The following is a 21,116-nucleotide window of genomic DNA, read 5'->3' on the forward strand; positions in this document are numbered from 1 at the left end:
TTCTTAGATTATTTCGCAATATTTTGTTCATAGCGCAGAGTGCACTATGTATTTTGAAACAAATAAGGAGCATAAAATTTATTCTAATCAAGATATATCATTAACCTGGTAATTTTATAGAAGGAGAAAAAAAACATAAACAACTTATAGGTCAAAAACATTTTACAAAGGCAATTTCTCACCAAGATTATTTTGAGCTTGCATTGCCATCGTATTTAGTTCCAGCTTGGAGTGCGCCGTGCTGTTTAGCCACCATTGGTATGTCATGGGCTTCTGGTAAGAAGACAGAAATTTCAGACGACGAAAAATTAAAGGCAATTTGGACCACAATATTAAAGTTGGCTAAACTTTGTTCTTATTTATTTACTCGTTACTGTTCATAAAAATATACATACAGTTTATGTATAGTTACAATAACTATGTACAACAGTCGTTCTTATCGCTAAACAGCGATCTCTTCAAGACAAAAATCGTTAGGGATGTGAAAAATAGAAGAAAATGTACGGGTAATTTTATTCTCGATTTTCATGGTCAGCTACTATTTACTAATTAATATTCTTGCTTAAACCCTGCCTTGGACAAACGATGTGCGAATTATAGGGGTGTCAAAGCATGACTAACGTTAATTGCGATAAAATATTGTTTTATTCTACTCTACTGGAACAAAACCTGTCACGTCGAACCTTTGCACTAGAAATGTTTAACGTTCCCACGTATTTGGGAAACTACACAGGACAAAGTTTAGATTTTCTATCGCATAAATTCATACAACCATTTAAAATTATGTTGAAACATTTTGCTTTTGTTTAATAAGTTTTTTTTGCCCTCTTTACATTATTTTACTATTCCAAGAAAATAAGCATGAAACGGCAACTTAATGTACGTCTATCAATTCAGTTAACTAACTCGAGTTCACTAGCAATGCCTTCGATAGCTCTTTAATATGACAATAAAGCCAATTGCCAATCAAGTATTGAGGATTGAGGAAGTTTGAAATATATACAAAAGTCACGATGTCAGCGCAACACCAATAAAATACCGTGTTAGTTAAGGACAGAAGACGACACCTATTGTACTTACTTTAGATAATTTGTTTTTTATTGATCAGGCCATTTTATTTCACACTACCATCCCGCCTCGGCTTCGCACGGGTATTTAACAAAAATGTCAAAGTATTTTTTCCCCATTTTTTTTTTTTTTTGAAAATGTAATATAGCCTATGTCACCCGCGGATAGTGTAGCTTCCCCACAGTGAAAGAATTGTTCAAATCGGTTTAGTAGTTTCGGAGCCTATTCAATGCAAACAAACAATCAAATCTTTCCTCTTTATAATATTAGTATAGATTACTATTTAGGGTCAACCATTTTAAAAACCTTTTTGGTAAAAATCTTTGAATAATGATTGTTTTTTAACCGAGTTCAAAAAATGTTGAAAATCTTTTCTGGTACTTATTTTGTAGTCCAACTTTGATTGAGATCTCACAAATTATTTTAAGTTACCTTTACACAGACTTATTTAATCAATTTCGATTACCTACGTTATATTATTTTTCAATTCAAGTTGACATAAGATTTTTTTTTGTTTTAGAGCAAACACAATTATTTCATACAAACCTGAGGATTGGCTTCTAAGTCGCAATCTATTTCAACTGTCTCTCCTCGCGCTGCACGTATTGGCACCGGCTGAGAGTTTTTGCATGTTGGACTATCTGTTGACAAAATAACATCTAGCATAGCAATATAGGTCATAATACCTCATTACACTTACACGTGATTTCACCTGCATGGTGATTTATCTGGTAATACAAAGGCTCTGGCTACACACAGAAGAAAATATCTTGTTCAATATCTGGATCAGGTCAACTGGTGAAGTACCCCAACCTTAATGAAGATGACAGCTTAATACCGCCCTCAAGTTATGTTGCATTCCAGTGTCGAGTAAGGTGACCAGAGGAGGGCAGGGATTGGGGATAGGTCAGCAACGCGCTTGTGATGCTTCTGGTATTGCAGGCGTCCATATTTTAATGCATTCGCTTACCATCAGGCGACCGTATGCTTGCTTGTCACCATTATAGTACCTAAATTATTTTTGCACCGCGGTTTCAACGGCGTTAATTTCTGGAGACATAATAAAATATTATATATTCTATAGCCTCGTTCGGTAAATAGACTATCGGTTCCGGATTGTTCGAACAAAAAAAAACAAACAAGCTCGTCAGCTTTGTAATATTAATATAGATAGCAAAACCACAAAGTGGTGACGGTTAAACTTACTTCACAACATACTTACATTTAACGTCCAACATGAGTGGCTCGCTGTACCCCTCCCCCAGTGCATTACGAGCAACGCATACATACGCTCCCGCAGCTCGACGCGATACGTGCTGTAAGACAAGGCTTTGATTTGCGACAACCACACCATTGCCACCGCGTACCGTCGCACCCTGATCACATAAAAATACAATTTGAATCAATAAATAATACTGCTTTCAAGAAATGTTGTGTTCCTTTGGTGAGTAAGGTAGAGAGCCCTTGGAAAAGTCGGCGGTAAGATTGGCAACGCGCTTGTGATGCTTCTAGCGTTGCAGACCCGTGCTATATAAGCTTCAACTGAGGTAAGGCACAGCAGGAAATCTCCTGCTCAAAATATGGAGCAGCCCGACTGGGAAAGTACCTCGACCTTACAGAAGATCACAGCTAAATAATACTGTTTTCAAGCAGTATTGTGTTCTTGTTGGTGAGTAAGGTGACCAGAGCTCCTGGCGGGGATTGGGGATTGGGTCGGCAACGCGCTTGCGATGCTTCTGGTGTTGCATGTGTCTATAGGCTACAGTAATCTCTTACCATCTGTTGAGCCGTACGCATGTTTATCGACCTAGTTATATAAGAAATAAAAAACAATAATATAGCTATTTTTCTGCTTTCTGCTCCAGAGGCTGTGTGGTTCGATTAACCCTAAACCGGTTTGTAATTTATACAATTTTATTTATATATGTGTTATTTATACATAACATATAATATACATGTATCTATATCAACTAGCTGTTATCTAATACATTAAGTTGTTATTTTTATTTATTTTTATAAACAGTAATTAGTCCTCCACTAACAACAAAAACAACAGCCAGTATTGTGACCACTGCGCCAATGCGTCATCAAAATTAATATAATGATTATTACACATCATTTTATTATAATTATTTAAAGTCATTAAATATGCAGTGACATTCAATAAATTTTAACAATTCTCTCACTCGAATCACAAAATTAATAAATTAAATGATAATGCGATAATCAGGGATAAATGGGATTAATTGTGTTTGCAGTCTATCAAAAGCGTTAATATCGTAAATTGGGCATTTAAAATAACTTACATTGTGTGTGAAATACACGTGTGTGTGCCAGGGGTTGGCGCGTACCATACAGTCAAGATACACGTCTGTTCCTTCTATCACTTTTGAAGCGTCCAAATTCGCACCAAGGTCTAATTTCACCACTGGCAAATCTAAAACAACCAGACCTTTATAAATTACTAGCTGACCCCGCAAACGTTTCTTTGCCATATATGTTATTAACCCGCTTAATCCCCCTCCCTTATAACTTAGGGGTATGAAAAATAGATGTTGGCCGATTCTCAGACCTACCCGATATGCCCACAAAATTTTATTAAAATCGGTCGAGTCGTTTCGGAGGAGTTCAATGTTTAACACCATGACACGAGAATTTTATATATTAATAATTGTGTTTGCTCGCAAACGAAAAAAAAACCGACTTCAATTACATCGACAAGTAATATACAACGTAGATCGACGAAAAAATAGTCAAGCAACTACGCGTTATCAAAGATTACTCAAAAAGTAGTTACCAGATCTCGATAAAATTTATATGTGATCACATGATAAACATCAGCTTTCGATTAAATTAAAAATTATCAAAATCGGTACACCCAGTAAAAAGTTATTACGAATTTTCGAGAGTTTCCCTCGATTTCCTCCTGGTTTCCTTATCACGGTACCAAACTAGGGATATCTCCTTTACAACAAAAAAAGAATTATCAAAATCGGTACATCCAGTAGAAAGTTATGCGGTATAATACAACGTAGGTCGACGAAAAAAGCGTCAAGTAAAAACACATTATTAGATATAACTCGAAAAGTAATTGTTAGATCTCAAATAAATTTAAATGGGACCAATTGGCACACACCACCTTTCGATTAAAACAAAATTTGTCGAAATCGGTCTACCCGGTCAAAAGTTCTGATGTAACATACATAAAAAAAATACAGTCGAATTGAGAACCTCCTCCTTTTTTGGAAGTCGGTTAAGAAGATTTATTTAATCATTAACTGCTAATTATTAAGCTGCAACTTAGGGAAAACTTTTTGCACAAAATTTCCGAAGGAATAAATAAGTGATGTAGCAGTTTTACCAAGTTTTTTGTTACCAAAGTAAAAGAAGAGCTATTGATGTCAAAGTATTCTTCACGATGTTTGACTCGGCGTTATTACTAAAGACATTTCGTTCAACATTGCAATTTCGTTTTATAAATATCTATCGCCAAATTCTAAGCGTCATCTCTTTTACAGATATACGAATACGTAAAGAATTAGAAGTGACAAAATGAAGTAAGAACATCCTTTTCAAGAATATTTACGTTTGAAATTCATCAATTGTTCAATGATAATGGAAAAATCGTAGAGCAACCTGCGTTCCTTTTTGAGGCCTTTCCTTATTGTTCCTTTTTGTGGCCACTGTTGTGCAGACACTTTTTATTTTACTAACTATAACTCTAAATGGCAAAAAGTAAACGGTTAACTTACGTTGTATTTCAAGCTTAAAGCCGTCTTCTCTTACAGCGCGTGGTAAAGCTGGCTGTGTAGCTCTACAGGAGAGTACTCGTCCAGCATCCTCAATGGTCGGCTCAAAGCTCAATGTGCTACTCGTGACGTTACCATCAGAAGACGTCTAAACATAAACAAATGTTAACATTATTTTTATCGATTCTTACGAGAAAAAGGTTCGTGTTTAGCAACAGTCTTACTTATATTACAAGAAAAAAATAAAATATTTAAAAACCCTAGTGTTGTATACAACTATAAACATTTTTTCCGCAGATTAGATCTTTCTCAAGTAGTTTTTTGACGAGAGAGGCGACAACGTTGACGTTACGACGTAAAAAGAGCCCTTCTTTAAAAATCCTTTCATGTAATAATCGTAAAATAATAACAGTTATTGATTTCTAACATAAACAACAGTTATTGTAAGGTTACTTAATAATCGTAACTACGATTGATAATAATGTCAATATCTATAAAAATAAAGAAGACAATTACGGTAAAGCTACAATACTATCGGAAATGTTACGTAATTATGTCACATTTGTATTTTTCCTCGTGTCCTTTATTTGTCTTCCTTACGAGTCGATTGTTATAAAAATAACTTTGTTTGATAGCAAACGAAAAGAAACCGAGTTCAATTACATCGACAATAATACAACGTATGGAGACGAAAAAATACGCGATATCAAAGATTACTCAAAAAGTAATAATGACATCTATTAAATTTAAATGAGACTACATGACAAGCAACACCTTTGATTTAAAAACCCAGTCAAAAGTTCTGAGGTAACATAAAGAACTTCTCTTTGTTGGAAGTCGGTTAATAACAGATATTGAATAATCACGTATAATGATGGGAATCTGATTCTTGCTTTTGTTTTCCTTATCGAAAATATTCCTTAGTAATCAATAGTTATAAAGTCATACAAATATTATTTGTATATCTTCGTATACTATATTAGATACAACATATTATTATTATTATTATTATTATATTAAATACAATTAATTCCCGCTTTCTGCTCTGGGATTTGTGGGTTCGATGCCCGCGTCGAGTTTGGGCGTGATGTGTGTATTTATTCATGAGTATTATTTATATGTTTTTACGAAAAAAAATATGTAGCTATACCAGTCGACTGTTACCGATAACACAATCATTAAGTTGCTTACCGTAGGAACAGACGACCGTGGGTGTATTTTATACGATATTTCATTATTCATTTATACATTTTTGTTAAACAGCTATCTTTTGAAATCCGAAAAAAAAAACTTAAGTTAGAATTACTTAAAACTATTTTCAGACCAACAATCATCAAATAATGTAGCTATAAAAAATATTTAAAATAATTTAAAACTAAAGATACTCACAGTTTCTCTGACTGACGTAAGTTTCGTACCGCCCTTCCACCAAGAAATGTTTGGCGAAGGTCGCGCTCCTACAGATTGACACACCAGCTCTGCGCGCCTCCCCGCTACCAGGGGTCGTTTACCCCCTAACAACCGCACCCATAAGGGGCGAACTGAGGACAAAATCTTCCATAATTAGTATTGACGTGTAGGGAATTTTCCTAAATGAAATTCGGAATTCTGGCTTATAATGACAGTGAGGGTCGGTCTTCGTCATTTTGCAGAAGCTAAAAGATTAATGCCTAGGACCTGATAAGAAATACCTAAAAGTAAAATACCTAGTACCTAGGGCTAGACAAATATTTAGATGGACCGTGGGTGCGAGCGCGAAGCAATTTTTTACGCCTTTGATAGTATCTGCCGCAGCCACTAAGAGTTTAACTTCATATTAGGGCACTTTTTCTACCGGTGTTGGAAGCATGCGCCAATATATTTTCAGCTTTTATGAAATGATGAAGGTTTAGCTATCCCGGTTTTTAGATCTGTTGTAGTTGACGCCCTAATATTGTAGATTTAAACTCAGATAATTGCCGTGCTTAGGTAAAAGATAAACTGTATGTAGAAGGTCGATCTTGGACGGATATAAAACACTTGTGGTGAGGATATATTTATTGAGGATAGATGGAAGCTTTACAAAGGACTTAATTAAAACGCGCCGATCGCAGCGACGGTTACTGGACGACTACCACAACGACTTATAAAATACCTTACACTATTATTTATAATATTACCAACATACATATTTGTAACACATTACAGATTATATTGTACATGGGTCACAGATAATATTGCGTCGCTTACACTGTATTTGACTATTTTTGTAACATTTTGCTATTACAAACCATTTTCTCAGATTTTGATATTTATACTTTACTACCTAAGCAAAGCAGGATATCATATCTATTTTCATATGGTTTTATATAAAACGTAACTTGAAATAATATTCCGATATAATTTCTGGGATCATAAATACGCCTCGTTTCTTACGTTTGATATAACATTGGGATAAAAAAGTTCTATTGTATTTACACAAGCATTTATCAGAACAAACCATCCATTAATATATTTAGGTACTCGTGTTCCTTATTAAGGGAACAGAAGTCGCTGCCTTCATTTCCTTTTGTTATTTTTATTTATTGGTTATTCATGAATAAAATTCAAAAAGTTTCCTGCTAGGGGTTTGATATTGAAATAGTATATTTAAGTGAATGAAAGTTATTCTATTTCTTGTTACAATATTTTCAACGGTGAAATTCGAGTTGTATATTATATTTTTGGATATGTTACCAAAAATAGCAGCATTTTATTTAAAAAAATAAGAGTCAAGTTTCATCAGTCACAATAGTAACACAATTAAATTATTATTTAAATTTGGAACAATATTTATTTCAACCAAAAAGAATCACGTTATGTTCTATCTTTTCGAATGTTGATGTATTCCATCTTATCTAATGCTTTTGTAATCAACTTAGCTAACGCATTGGGTTCCCCGTAATGTTAGATATAAGTTTTTTTATGCATTAAATAAATAAATTAATCTTTACGTCCAATTTTACAAACACTTGTATCCACTATCTAAATACTACAACGAAAATTATACCTTAGTATAATAACAAAAAGAAAATGTGTTAAATTGGCCGAGGACTATTTTACTTTTTAATAAAACATTTCGTAATTTGTAAATAGTTCTTCCATTAGTGAATAAAATTGTGCCTTAAAAAATATAATACGAGAAGCGACCTATTGTTTTCTTTCACCTTTCACGTTGTATAAAAAAATACTGGTCCTCGTACTAAAGCGACGTTATTCTTATTTTAAATACACAATAAGAACAAAATGGCGATGGTTGTTTGCAGTTTACAGTATAACTAATAACGTGATTATAAAAAATAATAATAATATTAATTGCCGAGTCGTGACTTCAGCATTATTACAGTAATATTTAGGACCGATCCGAATTTGCATTTTGATCTCGATTTGATCCAGGTTCGGTATCACTTTAGATCGAGATCCGGTCCCTTAGGATTCGTATAGGTTGGTAAAATTTGTACGTCATGCTCTATACGAATTCATTAGCTATACAATAACGTAGCCACGGTATCAGTCACCAGCACAATCCCCGCAAATGAGAAATATTTGTATTGATCGTACAGATGTTTGTTATAGTCTGGCCGTTTGTGCTTCTGTATTGCGCGTTACCAGACCATTAACGGTATATATCCTTTTGGTAAGCCGTTTATTTATTTAAATTTACTATTTTTTTTTTTGTTAATGTTTTAGATGGAAATAGGCGCAACGGTCACAGCAGAGGTCTGTGGCTGTTGCGTTGGAGATTGTAGGTGCGATCCCCGCACATGATAAACATTTGTATATATACAGATATTTACCATTGTCTGGGTGTTTGTGCAGTCCTTGTGGGTCTCCCCACCGTGCCTCGGAGAGCACGTTAAGCCGTCCGTTCCGGTTGTTATCACGTACAACTGATAGCGATTGTTACTCGAGCAGCGTGGCGGATTAAGCTCTTATACTTTTTCTACATGGGAAAAGAGGCCTATGGCCAGCAGTGGGATATTACAGGCTGAAGCGAGGTTTTAGATGAGATGAGAGGTAACAAGCGTCAATTTAAAGAAAAATACACTATTTTAAACTATAAACGTAACTTGCCCAAGATTTTATTTTGAAAAATAGTCTGAACCCTTCCTTACACGAGAATATTTTACCATTGCAAGACCAGACCAAAACTGAATACTAATAGACTTTCAGTTGTAGTAGTGTCAAAGTGTAGTTCTTATTACATTACACTTCAAGGAGTATAATTACATACTAAAGAAACAACTAATGAAAACGTTATCTTCTATAATAGACTTTCAGTTATAGTAGTATCAAAGTGTAGTTCTTATTACATTACACTTCAAGGAGTATAATTACATACTAAAGAAACAACTAATGAAAACGTTATCTTCTATAATAGACTTTCAGTTATAGTAGTATCAAAGTGTAGTTCTTATTACATTACACTTCAAGGAGTATAATTACATACTAAAGAAACAACTAATGAAAACGTTATCTTCTATTTATTAATACGCGAAGCAAAAACTTTTTACCCCTTTTTACGAAAATTGCGCGGACGGAGGAGTATGCAATTTTAGTACACTTATACCTAGTTTATATAGAGAAGGAGTATAGAATACTATTTTTTTTTAAATAATGTATTAAAAAATATTACACACACTAACATGTATCTGATAGACACGCATATGTATATAATCCTATGTTTATTGTTAAACTTTGCAGTCGAATTTCAAAATTTAAAAAAGGTTCTTTATTTTAATTATTTCTTGTTTTTTTTTTTTTTTTTTTAATTTAAATTTTTAATCATGGTCGAATTTCGAACACTGATGACCATTAGTAATATTAACTATACCAACATTGTTAAGTATGTATTAAATTGAGGAAATAACACACCTGTGGTATTTGAATGGAACAGACTTCCCGCTATTAAATCTTAACCTGTCTGAATGTGGTTAATGTTTCCTAAACAAGATTTGATTAAGAGTATTAAAATTCTGAGTTCTTAGTAAACTCGTTGAAGATACTGTAATTAGAACCAACGCAACTGTAAATAAACGCAACAATCATTTCAGTCTAATACAGTCCACTGCTGGACATAGGCTTCCACGAGTGCGCGCCAAAAATGGCGTGAACTTGTGTTTTGCCCATAGTCACGTAAACGCAAAAAATGTGTTTATTTACGACATTAGAAACCTCTAAAACTATCAGTGTTCCTCTACTATATTATGCATACAAATAAATCTTCCTTTGGAATCACTCTAATTACTAAAGAAACCGCCATCAAAATCCATTGCGTAGTTTTAAGCTCGAAGCATACAGACAGCGGGAAGCGACTTTGTTTTATACTATGTAAAGATACAAATCCATGAATTCATCTTATCGCAGTAGGCGCTACTGAAGATAGCCCTAGTCGAGTTTTGCTATAAATCCCGATACACGGAAATCACTAATCTCCAACGACAATCTTGTACAAATTGCCATAATTTTTTTTGCATGTGCCTATTCATTAGATATTATCTAGAATACCACACAAGAATCGCAAAATATATACTAAGGATATAAATAACTTTCTCGACTATACTTCAACATAATATAAAACGGCCTTTTGAAATCTGCGCACAACTTTATCAAGCTGTCAATTAAGCCACCGAGATCAACATCTCGTCGAAACAAACGGATTGGGTCGACCGCGGGAGATCTGTCGGAAGGACGAATTTATTAACTTATTTAATTTCTAACAGAACCATTAAGGGAATATTTAGAAGTCACTTAAAAGCGGTTTAGTTGTATTTAGCGATACGGTTTATAAGCTTAAAGTAACTAGTGAGGTAATGAGGATTTTTGCTCTTTAAATCCTTGTGATGGGGTTATAACTGTAACTGTTAACAACCTAACTAAATTTGGTTGTAAATGGTCGAAATTCGACCATAATTAAAAATTTAAATTAAAGAAAACAAAACAATTATGAAAATAAAGAAACTTTTAAAAAAAAAAAATCAATTTGACTACAGACTGACAATCAACAAGAGTATAAATATGCATGTGTGTGTCAAATACATGGTAGTGTGTAATTTTTTTTTTTTTTTTTATATTAATTTAATCTATATTTTATGTATAATTTTAAAAATATATTAGCATTCTGCATTCCTTTACCATATAAACTATAAGTGTGCGAAATTTCATACTCCTCCGTCTGCGCAATTTTCGTAAAAAGGGGTAAAAGGTTTTTGCTTCGCGTATTAATGTATAGATTTAATTAAAGGCCGGGCCGGTCGAGTACCAGAAACACACACAATACACAAACACAAACGCCCAAACACCTGTATGGCGACCGCCAGTGCAACAGTATATCTTTACCACAAACAACGATTCTCATATAGTATTTATTTAGTGTTTTGATGACAAAAACAATATTGGAAACGACGGCTTTGACATGCTATCCAAGACAAAAGCATAAAAATACAGACTAGGAAGGGATATTTTTTTCAATATAAATTCTAGGAGAAGAAGTCGAGACCACGGCATCTACAGCAGTGTACATACGAGTATTCAGATTCTTTTCAGATAGTTTCTCTAAGCAATGTTTTCGAATATTAATTATTTGTTTGTTATTAAATAATAAGAATAATAATAGAAGTTAGGTAGTCAAAGCAATGGTCTGTTGCTCTTAAGGTCGTGAGTTTGAACATCGCTAAAGACAATGTTTGTTTATGCCAATCACATGTTTATCTTGTGCTTATGTTTGTAATGTGCATGTTTCTTGACTATCACTACATTTACTAAATTTTATTAATTTTACACTGCAAATATATTATTAAATATACCTACCGAAAATGTTGTGTAAATAGTGACTTAAAACTACATAAGATATGAAAACCGATTTATTGCCGATACGGCTTCCGACTAAGATATTGACATAAGTTAGAACGATAGAGATAGAGCTATATATTCATGAGTTAGAGAAGGACGGATATATTTTATAGTAGTCATAAACATCGATCAGTATGATTGATAAGCTCAGATCATATTATTGCGAGGGGACTTACAAATTCGTATATGTATTTTGATGGAATTTGATAAATACGTTTTGGTTAAATAAACTTAAGTAAGGTCAATGTACTTCGGAAATGGCAGTTATTTGTAACTAGATCAACTGTGCGATTTTTCCTGCTTTCATTAATTTGTCCGTCCGCCTTGAATGAATGGTTTCATTTTTCGTGTCTTTGAACCTGTTTATAACTATATAATTAAATTTACTAATTATTTTCGAGAGTTTACAATAATATACATATTCACAACTCACAACTTATGGCCTAAATATTTACAAATATTTGCAGTATAAATCATGTCCGCGTGGAATGTTGCCAAAAAAGCTGGCAGCATTTCCCCGTTGAATCGCTTTGCCGATTATCTGGCCAAAGAAAGCATCAGCACTCTTGTCAATAGTGGAGACAATAGGACGAAGCGTTACATTTTTTAAAAATTTCTCAGCACTGCTACCCCGCGGTCTAAGTCACAGAAATAGTAATAATACCCCAATATTATTACTATTTCTGTTGTCTAAGTGTTATCATTAACTATAAACATAGACATACTTATAAAACAGATATTTAAAATGGACAAGTCTATCCTCGTCGTAAGTGTATTGCTAAATTCTAAGTTTTATTACATTTTTATAAACCCAGAAGCAATAAAAATAAGATAAAAACGAGTGTACTTTAGACCACATGACTGAGGTAAAACTTCTTTAGTACCCACGGTAATATACGAAACGTAACTCTCGCTCTTTCTATCTTCACTAACTTATATCTCCCTCTCAATTTCCGTTCGCCTCACCCGATCACAGTTTTCGTAACGCTCTCGTCACGCATTCACCAACTTATTCCCCAAGCCAAGTGTGCAACAAGAAGTTTAATTTCAATAAAACAAAATATCTGTCTGTCTGTCTGTGTGCAACTAGAGCAACCGAAAAATGTACTCTTAGTTTATTGATTAACCTATTTTATATATAGTCCATCGTTAACATAAATGCAACATAAAGCTTTTTAAGCCATCAAAATCGGTACTGAATAAAAATAGTAATAAAAAAATTCACATTACTGTTTTAATCACAATTATCATAATTATATAAATTACGGTACGTATAACGTATACAATTTCTATGCATTATATTTCCTTTTGAAATAAAACATGAATAGAATTTATGTTAGAAAAGGCCATATTTAAATAGTATAAAAAAAAACTTACGGTTGACGTCAATAGTCAGTGTTTCAGAGAGAGGCGCTATTGAGGGATCCGTAACAGCCTTTTGAAATAAAAATAAAAAATATTTTAGTATTTCAAACAAAAAGAAAATAGTTTTATACTAAATAAACTGAGGGTATGTTTATATTCGATGTTTTTTTTTACTACTTTATTTTTTGTATTTATATGTACTTATATTTGAAGTTTTTATTTGTGATTAAATTAAAACATGTGGTTTACTATTCTTTTAATAATAAAAATTTAAAAAATATATATTCATACCCACTAAGTTTGTATAACGCAAAACATAATCTAAGGGCTTATCATTATATTTGTATAACGTAAAAATAATTTTAAGTTCACCGATGGGTGATAATAAGTTTATCGCTGATAAGTTACTGATGCGTTTCTCAAATTCCACATCTTATTGTTTATTAACTAATAAATTGTAACTTTTGGATTCACAGATAATTGAATGACTAAAAACAAAAGTATTTCATAAATTTTATCTATTCGATACTGTCATGAACTAGACAGATTTACCAGCAATCGATGAAATAAGATCATAGCTTTTGTAACTTTTTGTCTTAATTAAAATATTTACCTGGCAAGTAATTTCAGATGAATAGTCTGTGCGTTGTAGCGTGAAGGAGACCGTCGCCCGCGCTTCCGAGTTGGCGAGCAGAGCATGCGATTTCCACCAAGACACTCGGGCTGCTGGCCGACCTATATAGCAAATAATGTTTAAACTTATTAAATCTACTTAAATTTTTAAATAAACCTAGAATTGACAACAACGAATATAAGAAAAAACCGTCCAGTGCGTGTCGGACTCTTGCACTGAGGGTTTCCGTACAAACAAAATTATAAAAAATATTTTTTATTATATGTTATAACTAAAAATGTATGCTTTTCGTAATTTCCTGTGCTATAAGATGTTGCTTCGTACCAAATTTCAAGATTCCGAGTTCACGGGAAGTACCCTATAGGTTTTGATTCCCTTACGAATGTCAAAAATTTACACACACATTATAAAAGGCTGTATCTTTTGATTGCGTTGATTTAAAAATTTGATTTTTTCACAGCTTCAAAGGGCAGTAGACCTGAGTATTTGATATGAATTACAACTTGATTTCCACGCGTTCCTGATTAAAAGGGTCAGTCATTTAAAGGTGACAGACATACGGACAACAAAGTCATCCTATAAGAGTTCCGTTTTTCCTTTTGAGGTACGGAACCCTAAAAAGAATTATCCAACATGGTATAGTCATTCGGAAGTTATGCGTGTACATACATGTTGGAGATATTCATTTTCGTATACATAGGTTGTATTTGTTTAAAACAAAAACTGATTTCAATTTACATAGACAAGTGATAAAATGATAACATCACGTAGATAGTCGAAAAAATTGTCAATTAGAGTTGCATTAATAGGAATAACTCAAAAAGTACTCATCAAATCTCGCTTAAATTCCTTTCCATCCTTAACACAGATTATACTTATAATCCATATAGAATGATTAGTCTGAACTCAAACTCAATATTTTTTTTGTGTAATTACACCCTTTGCATAAGTAAATTTTTGTAATAAATGTTTATTTGAAATCATCATCATCAGCTTATTATTATTATTATTATTATAAATTTAAATTTGACCACACGACAAGCATCTGCTTTCAAATATTAAAAGAACAATATAAATCGCTACACCCAGTGACTATAAAGGTGTGCAGTAAATGTCACACATAAAGGAATGTAGTCGAATTGAGAACCTCTTCCTTTTTTGAAGCCAGTCAAAACCAAAATTATATTAAACGTACACATTTAGCATAAATCTTTATCCAAAAATTTATACCTTCAAGTTAACCTTAATTTGAGTTTAAAAAAATTGTAATAAAGACACAATAAAAAAAGTTCACACGAAAATAAACAAACTACGTGAGAAAATAGGTAAAAATCTCTATAAAGACCCCGTACACTAAATTAAAGAGAAGAGGGGAAATTTTAAAACAATAAAGGAAACAGGAAATGAGCTATGAAAGGGGAACTCTTAAAGTACCTAAACAAAAGTGCCAACGTTGAGTGTCGACAAAAGTATTGACATGAAAATCGTTGCAAAGTACAAAGGTTGATTCGGGGAATGACACTTTATATTAAAAATGGCTTGAAAGGATTTCATTCTTTGATGCCGTCCGATCTATTGAAATAAAAATTTACAATGAAAGAATTTTTCTAGATAAAAAATTGATGGACGACAATCATTATCGGTATTTATATGTTCTATTAGTAGCTATTGTTTGCTACTTACTTACAAAAATTGCGTAACTTTTATATTACCCTTTATTATGCTATATAATCGCATACATTTTTTCTATTTTTTGCAATATTTTTTTATAACTTTCAGCTCCTATTGAACGTAGCATGATGCTATAGAGAGTTAGCCTTCCTTAATAGATAATCTATCCAACTATACAGGACTATTTCAATTAAAGTTAGTAGTTCCTGATTAATGCTATCAGCGAAACAAAACTCTTCAGCTTTAATGAGATTGGTGCAGAAATTTTTTTATATTTAATGTTTAAAACTCCACTTTAAGTTCGTGTACAAAAAAGTTTGTTTCCAAAGGTTGGGTCTGGAAGAGAATCGCTCTCTAGCCAGCCAAGATGCCTTTGCACATTTTTCTTTGCACATGAATATTTTATTTTTCATTTTCTTGATCGGTGTACAATTGAGAATATTTATAGTATCATTATTAAGACTTATAACAATCCTATGAATCGGTCCATGATATGTATAAATCAGCAAATACGCTCAATTATCACAAAATTCGTTAATTTTGTAAATAAAATTTTGTATAAATATGTACTCGTTATATTATGTTAATAAATAATTATAAAAATGTTAACTAGAAGGATGTCACTAAATCGATAGAAATCCGTAGAGCGCAACAAATAACTGTTGACATCGAGTAAGCCAATTCGCACACACGCAACTATGTCCGACATTATCGTTAAAACAACCCTTTAGATTTAGCAGTTACAACAAAAGTGCTTGTGATTTCAAACAAAAGACGGATCGGGGTCCTGCCGGTTAGACAATGGTACTTGGGTTCAATTCATATGGATGATTGTTTTACCTTAACGAGGGGAAGGCTTTGTACTTACCGAATTTTACATGATTCGGTTCTTAATTACACGGTTTTTGGGGATTTATTATTATTACGCCAGATGTTGATCGAGGTAAAGTGAAATTCCGTTTAACGGAAAGGTTTTATTTGTTAAAAACCTCCATTTATGAATTCATTGTGTGGCATTTTCGATTAATTTTTATAAACGAAAATGGCAGGGTAAATAGCTGATTATTACAACTAGTGGTCACCTAGTGGTCGAAATTGGACCATAAATAATTTAAATTTTAAGTTTGAACATTATTTAGGTTCTGTTGTCAAAGACTTCTACAATAATAAACAATATAGTATTTATGTGTGTGTGTCAAAGACATGTTATTATATGTTATGTTTTTTTAATTGATTTTATGTATTTTTTATGCATAATTAAAAAAATATTAGCATTCTGCACTCCTCTATATAAACTACAAGTGTGTGAAATTTCATTCTCCTCCGTCCGCGAAATTTTCGTAAAAAGGGGTGCAAAGCTTTTGCTTCACGTATTAATATTAGGTCTTACCTAACCTATGAAAACCTAATGAACCTATGAACTTGCCGTTTCGTCGTACTGGCTATTTTAAAACTTCCATCCAGCTGAGTTTTTCAAGAAAGGCATCAATAAGTTACCGATACGTTGGCAAAAATGTATTGATTCCATGGGTAATTACTTTGAATAATAAAAATAAAAAATATAGAAATAAAGTGCGTTAACTTATTTCATCAAAAACGGCAATTTCATAAATAAAGACCTATTTTATAGATAAAGAATTAATCTTTGAGGAATTTTAGTCGTAAAAAATTAGGTTATACCATAAAAATGTATTTAATTTCTTTTGTATTGTATTTCTGTTGTTCTGTAATTGTCCAATTACAGAAACTTAACGACATCAAACTTTATTATACATAATGGTCCTTTGAAATACACATTACTTATATAATATTTGTCACGCGAAAATTAAATTAAAAAAAAAAATCTTAAAGCATTTTTAGAAATACGGTAAAAAGAAATCTGACAACTCACAGCATTATATTTATAATACCACTTAAAACTAATCAGTATGAAAGATCAAAGGACTCGCCTCCGACAGCGACGCAGGTGAGGTTGACTTCAGTGCCATCGTCGTAGGGACCGAGCACTCCGCCTTTGATCTCGTCGCCCTCGTGGTCCAAGATCAGCAGGCGCTCGGGAGGTACTGTAATAATATATTTCTATAAGCAACGATATAAAGTTTTATTAACTTATTTCATATAAGATTAAAAGGAATAATAAGACGTTGAAAACCGTATCAAAAGTTAATTTAGTAACGATTGAGATAACTTAGAATCTAATCTAAGCTTTAATATGATATTAGCTACGACCCGTGATTTTACCCGTATCGATTATGTTACCATAGAAACGTCGGAATAAAAAGTAGCCTATGTGTTCTTATTTATGTAGCGAGTTTTACTTAATTCGGGTCATTAGTATTTGCGTGATAAAGTAATTTGTTATTTTCTGCATCCATCCATCCATCCATCCATCCATCCATCAATCCTCACAAACTTTCAGATTTATAATATAAGTGGGAAAACGATTTCTCTGAATCTGTATACCTATTTCAATTACCTACTCCTTATATATATGGCATTCTATGTAAACTAAATTTATAATATACGATTTGATATGATATCATAGATATGCATTTGTTTTCCTAAATTCATACTCAGTTAAATTCTTGATATAAATTGAGCTCGTGGCATATTTTGGTATGTTTTGAGCTTAAACTATCATAAACACTTATAAATTTTTGGAGTATTGGAGTCGCAGTACTAAGACACTCATAAGTACATGTACGGACTTGTAAATATACATATACAAATATAATAATTTATTTTTAAAGTTTGAATTTGTAAAATGACGATTCGAAAGTGCTCTTGGAGCCTATTTGAATAATGTTGTTTTTGATTTTGTTTTTATACTTACTACATCACGTAAGATTTTTTTGTAATAGTCATTTATGATTTAAAGTGCTCGAACAAGGTTACGTTAAATAATTTTAATACTATAAATTCAGATATTTTTCGCTGTGTACTACGGTACTAAAGAATATAGCCACCCCCGCTCTTCCCGTGGGTGTCGTAAGAGGCGACTGAAGGATAACACGGTTACGCTACCACCTTGGAACTTAAAAAGCCGACCGATGGCGGGATAACCATCCAACTGCTGGGTTTGAAATACACAAGCCGAAGACGGGCAGCTTCGGTACGACAAAGTCAGTCCTGCGGTCACCAATCCGCCTGCCCAGCGTGGTGACTATGGGCAAAACACATGAGTTGTTTTTTTGTTGAGAGAACTTGTGGAGACTTATATCCAGCAGTGGACTGTAATAAACTGAAGTGATGATGAATGATGAAATTCAGATATACGTAATTATTTTATTTGTATTTTGATTTTACATCAAACCAATTCTCAACTGATCCTAATATAGAGCATAGGCTTTTTTTAATACTAATTTTGAAATGTAACAATATATGTATATTAAATGAAAAATCTTTAATTTGTTTTCGTTAAATTAAAATGTCTTTTAAATAAAATTAAGTTTTCTCTTTGCGTCTATCGCTTTTGATTACGTAGACACGTTATCAACGCCACTTCTGCCTTCTTAATGTAAATTGGACTTTTGACAAAGAGGAAAAACAAATTGCAGCAATAAAAAATACAAAGGAGAGTCAAATTAAATTGCCTGTAAACCATCAAACTCGGTATTAATTGCTTTAAAAACTCCACTTGAATTTCAAGAACTCATTTTGTTTAAACGTTTTGTACAAAAGAAATGACATTCAACTTTTATTTTATTTAAGTGGCTAATAATACTTATAAAGTTACTATTAAACGAAGTATAATTGACTTCATAGTTGACAGTTGTGCTAACGATTGCAAGATCGATTCCCGCTTATGATATATATTTCAACAGGCCATACAGATGTTTATCGCATCTCATATATTGCATTATTTGGTCTCAATAAATCGATGGCTCCTAAGTATACTGAGTCAACTCTACTTCTAATAACTTTATTTTTTTGTTACATAGGTAGATAGGAAACGAAGTAAATGTTATTAATATCTTAAAAAAATTAAATAGTCAAAAGTTGTCAGTTGACTCAGTATACTTAGGAGCCATCGAAATAGCTGTATTCAGACGGTAATCTATATCTTAATTATCTGTTAGTAACATTAACTTATAATAAGTTTTGTAACATTTAAATGAATTTAAAATTAGTGGCTTCCGATCAGATTCCTGTGCTGAAAACGGGGAGTCAAATCAGTCGGCCAACTCGCTCAGGATGGTGCATTGAGTGGAAGCAGTATGTATGCGCCTCGGCGAACATAGATGGCGGACCGAATAAAATTCATATATATATATATATATATATATATATATGTATATATATATATATATATATATATATATATATATATATATATATATATATATATATATATATATATATATATATATATATATATATAGCGACATCTATTTGCGACACACAAACTAGAGAAAACTGACGTATCCTACATCGCGATATCAAAGTTATCAGAGCGATTGAGTATATATACAAGATCCCGATAACAACCGTTGGGAGCGGTAGCCCACCAGATTCAACTCCCGTCTGGTCGGAGGTACATCTTGTTCCTCACATCCCCCCAAAGATGTGTTACAGCGTACAGAAAACCGTCAATCACGATTGCTATCATTGATACCTGATAGCGATTGTTACTCATGGTAGGGCAATTATTCCCCCGTAGCTGAACAAAGCGGTTAATTAAGTCCCCAACTCCTAACCCCGTATGAAAGAGAGACTCGCAAATTAGTGAAACAGATTCATCTTATTCCATTTAGAAAAGAAATACTAATTAATTTACCCCCCAAAAAACCATTCAAACATCAACCACCCCAGATGAAATTGCTACTTTGACATCGATCTCAGCGTATCACTTACTAGATGATTACATTTTTAATAACGTATTTAGGACTTCAAAGAATGACAATTTATTGAAATTAAAAAAGAAAAACAGATGCCTGTCTGATTCACGAATGTAGTAAATGTACTGTAATGTATACTCTAAGAGTAAATGCCTTTTTATATTCAAATGAGTACCTGCTTCCAACGTTTCTTCGGCTTATTAACTAGTTTTTGGTATTTATGGCAACATTTTTAGACACCTTTTCTATAGTTTAGTTTATTTTAAAATGTTTATTGTTTAATTAAAGTAATATGAAAATGAAAATAAAAAAATTATTATTCGTTTTTAGTTACGGCATTTCATAATAAGCATAACTAGTTAGACCCATAAAAGTCATTTTTTCTTTAAAGACAAGACTATTTCTTACAACTATTATGGACGTCAATCTAAATGAATGATTGATTCTACAAAAAAAAAGTTAACCCAATTTTCCACATAACGAAGCACTCATTGATGTCCCAACAGACTACCCTTTTCAATCTACCTGACTTTACTGAACTAATTTCCGCCGCGGTACGGTATTTCAGGTCCCTCTTTATTATATTGATCGTTCCTTTATATTTCCTTACGTGTACTTCGGGCACTTAAGTTCAAAATGTACGATATATAGAGTATGAGAAGACGGTGTTATGTTAATAGCTTCTAATTAATCGTTGAGTTACGTTGTACGAAATGTGTGTAATTAGATGAAATCTGCTCTCATGTTACTCGACTTATAATCAGGTAAATAACTTAATTAGATAATAAAGGGTAACTATACGCTGAGATCGATGTCAAAGTAGCAATTTCATCTGGGGTGGTTGATGTTTGAATGGTTTTTTGGGGGGTAAATTAATTAGTATTTCTTTTAACTAAATGGAATAAGATGAAACTGTTTCAC

General features: G+C 32.7%; 1 protein-coding gene across 1 annotated transcript in view; it reads right to left on the reverse strand.

Moving 5' to 3' along the window:
• The window catches only part of LOC123667423, a 46,912-nt gene that overhangs the window by 17,324 nt on the left and 8,472 nt on the right, over window positions 1–21,116 (reverse strand). The window contains exons 5-13 of the mRNA XM_045601325.1: window positions 17,307–17,420; window positions 13,666–13,787; window positions 13,065–13,122; window positions 6,207–6,358; window positions 4,821–4,965; window positions 3,375–3,505; window positions 2,291–2,444; window positions 1,615–1,709; window positions 183–273 (exon numbers count right to left, since the gene is read on the reverse strand). Of these exons, the coding sequence (XP_045457281.1) occupies window positions 183–273; window positions 1,615–1,709; window positions 2,291–2,444; window positions 3,375–3,505; window positions 4,821–4,965; window positions 6,207–6,358; window positions 13,065–13,122; window positions 13,666–13,787; window positions 17,307–17,420 (1,062 nt within the window). The remainder of the gene's footprint in view (window positions 1–182; window positions 274–1,614; window positions 1,710–2,290; window positions 2,445–3,374; window positions 3,506–4,820; window positions 4,966–6,206; window positions 6,359–13,064; window positions 13,123–13,665; window positions 13,788–17,306; window positions 17,421–21,116) is intronic.

Source organism: Melitaea cinxia, chromosome 28, assembly GCF_905220565.1.
Source record: "Melitaea cinxia chromosome 28, ilMelCinx1.1, whole genome shotgun sequence".
NCBI lineage: Eukaryota > Metazoa > Arthropoda > Insecta > Lepidoptera > Nymphalidae > Melitaea > Melitaea cinxia.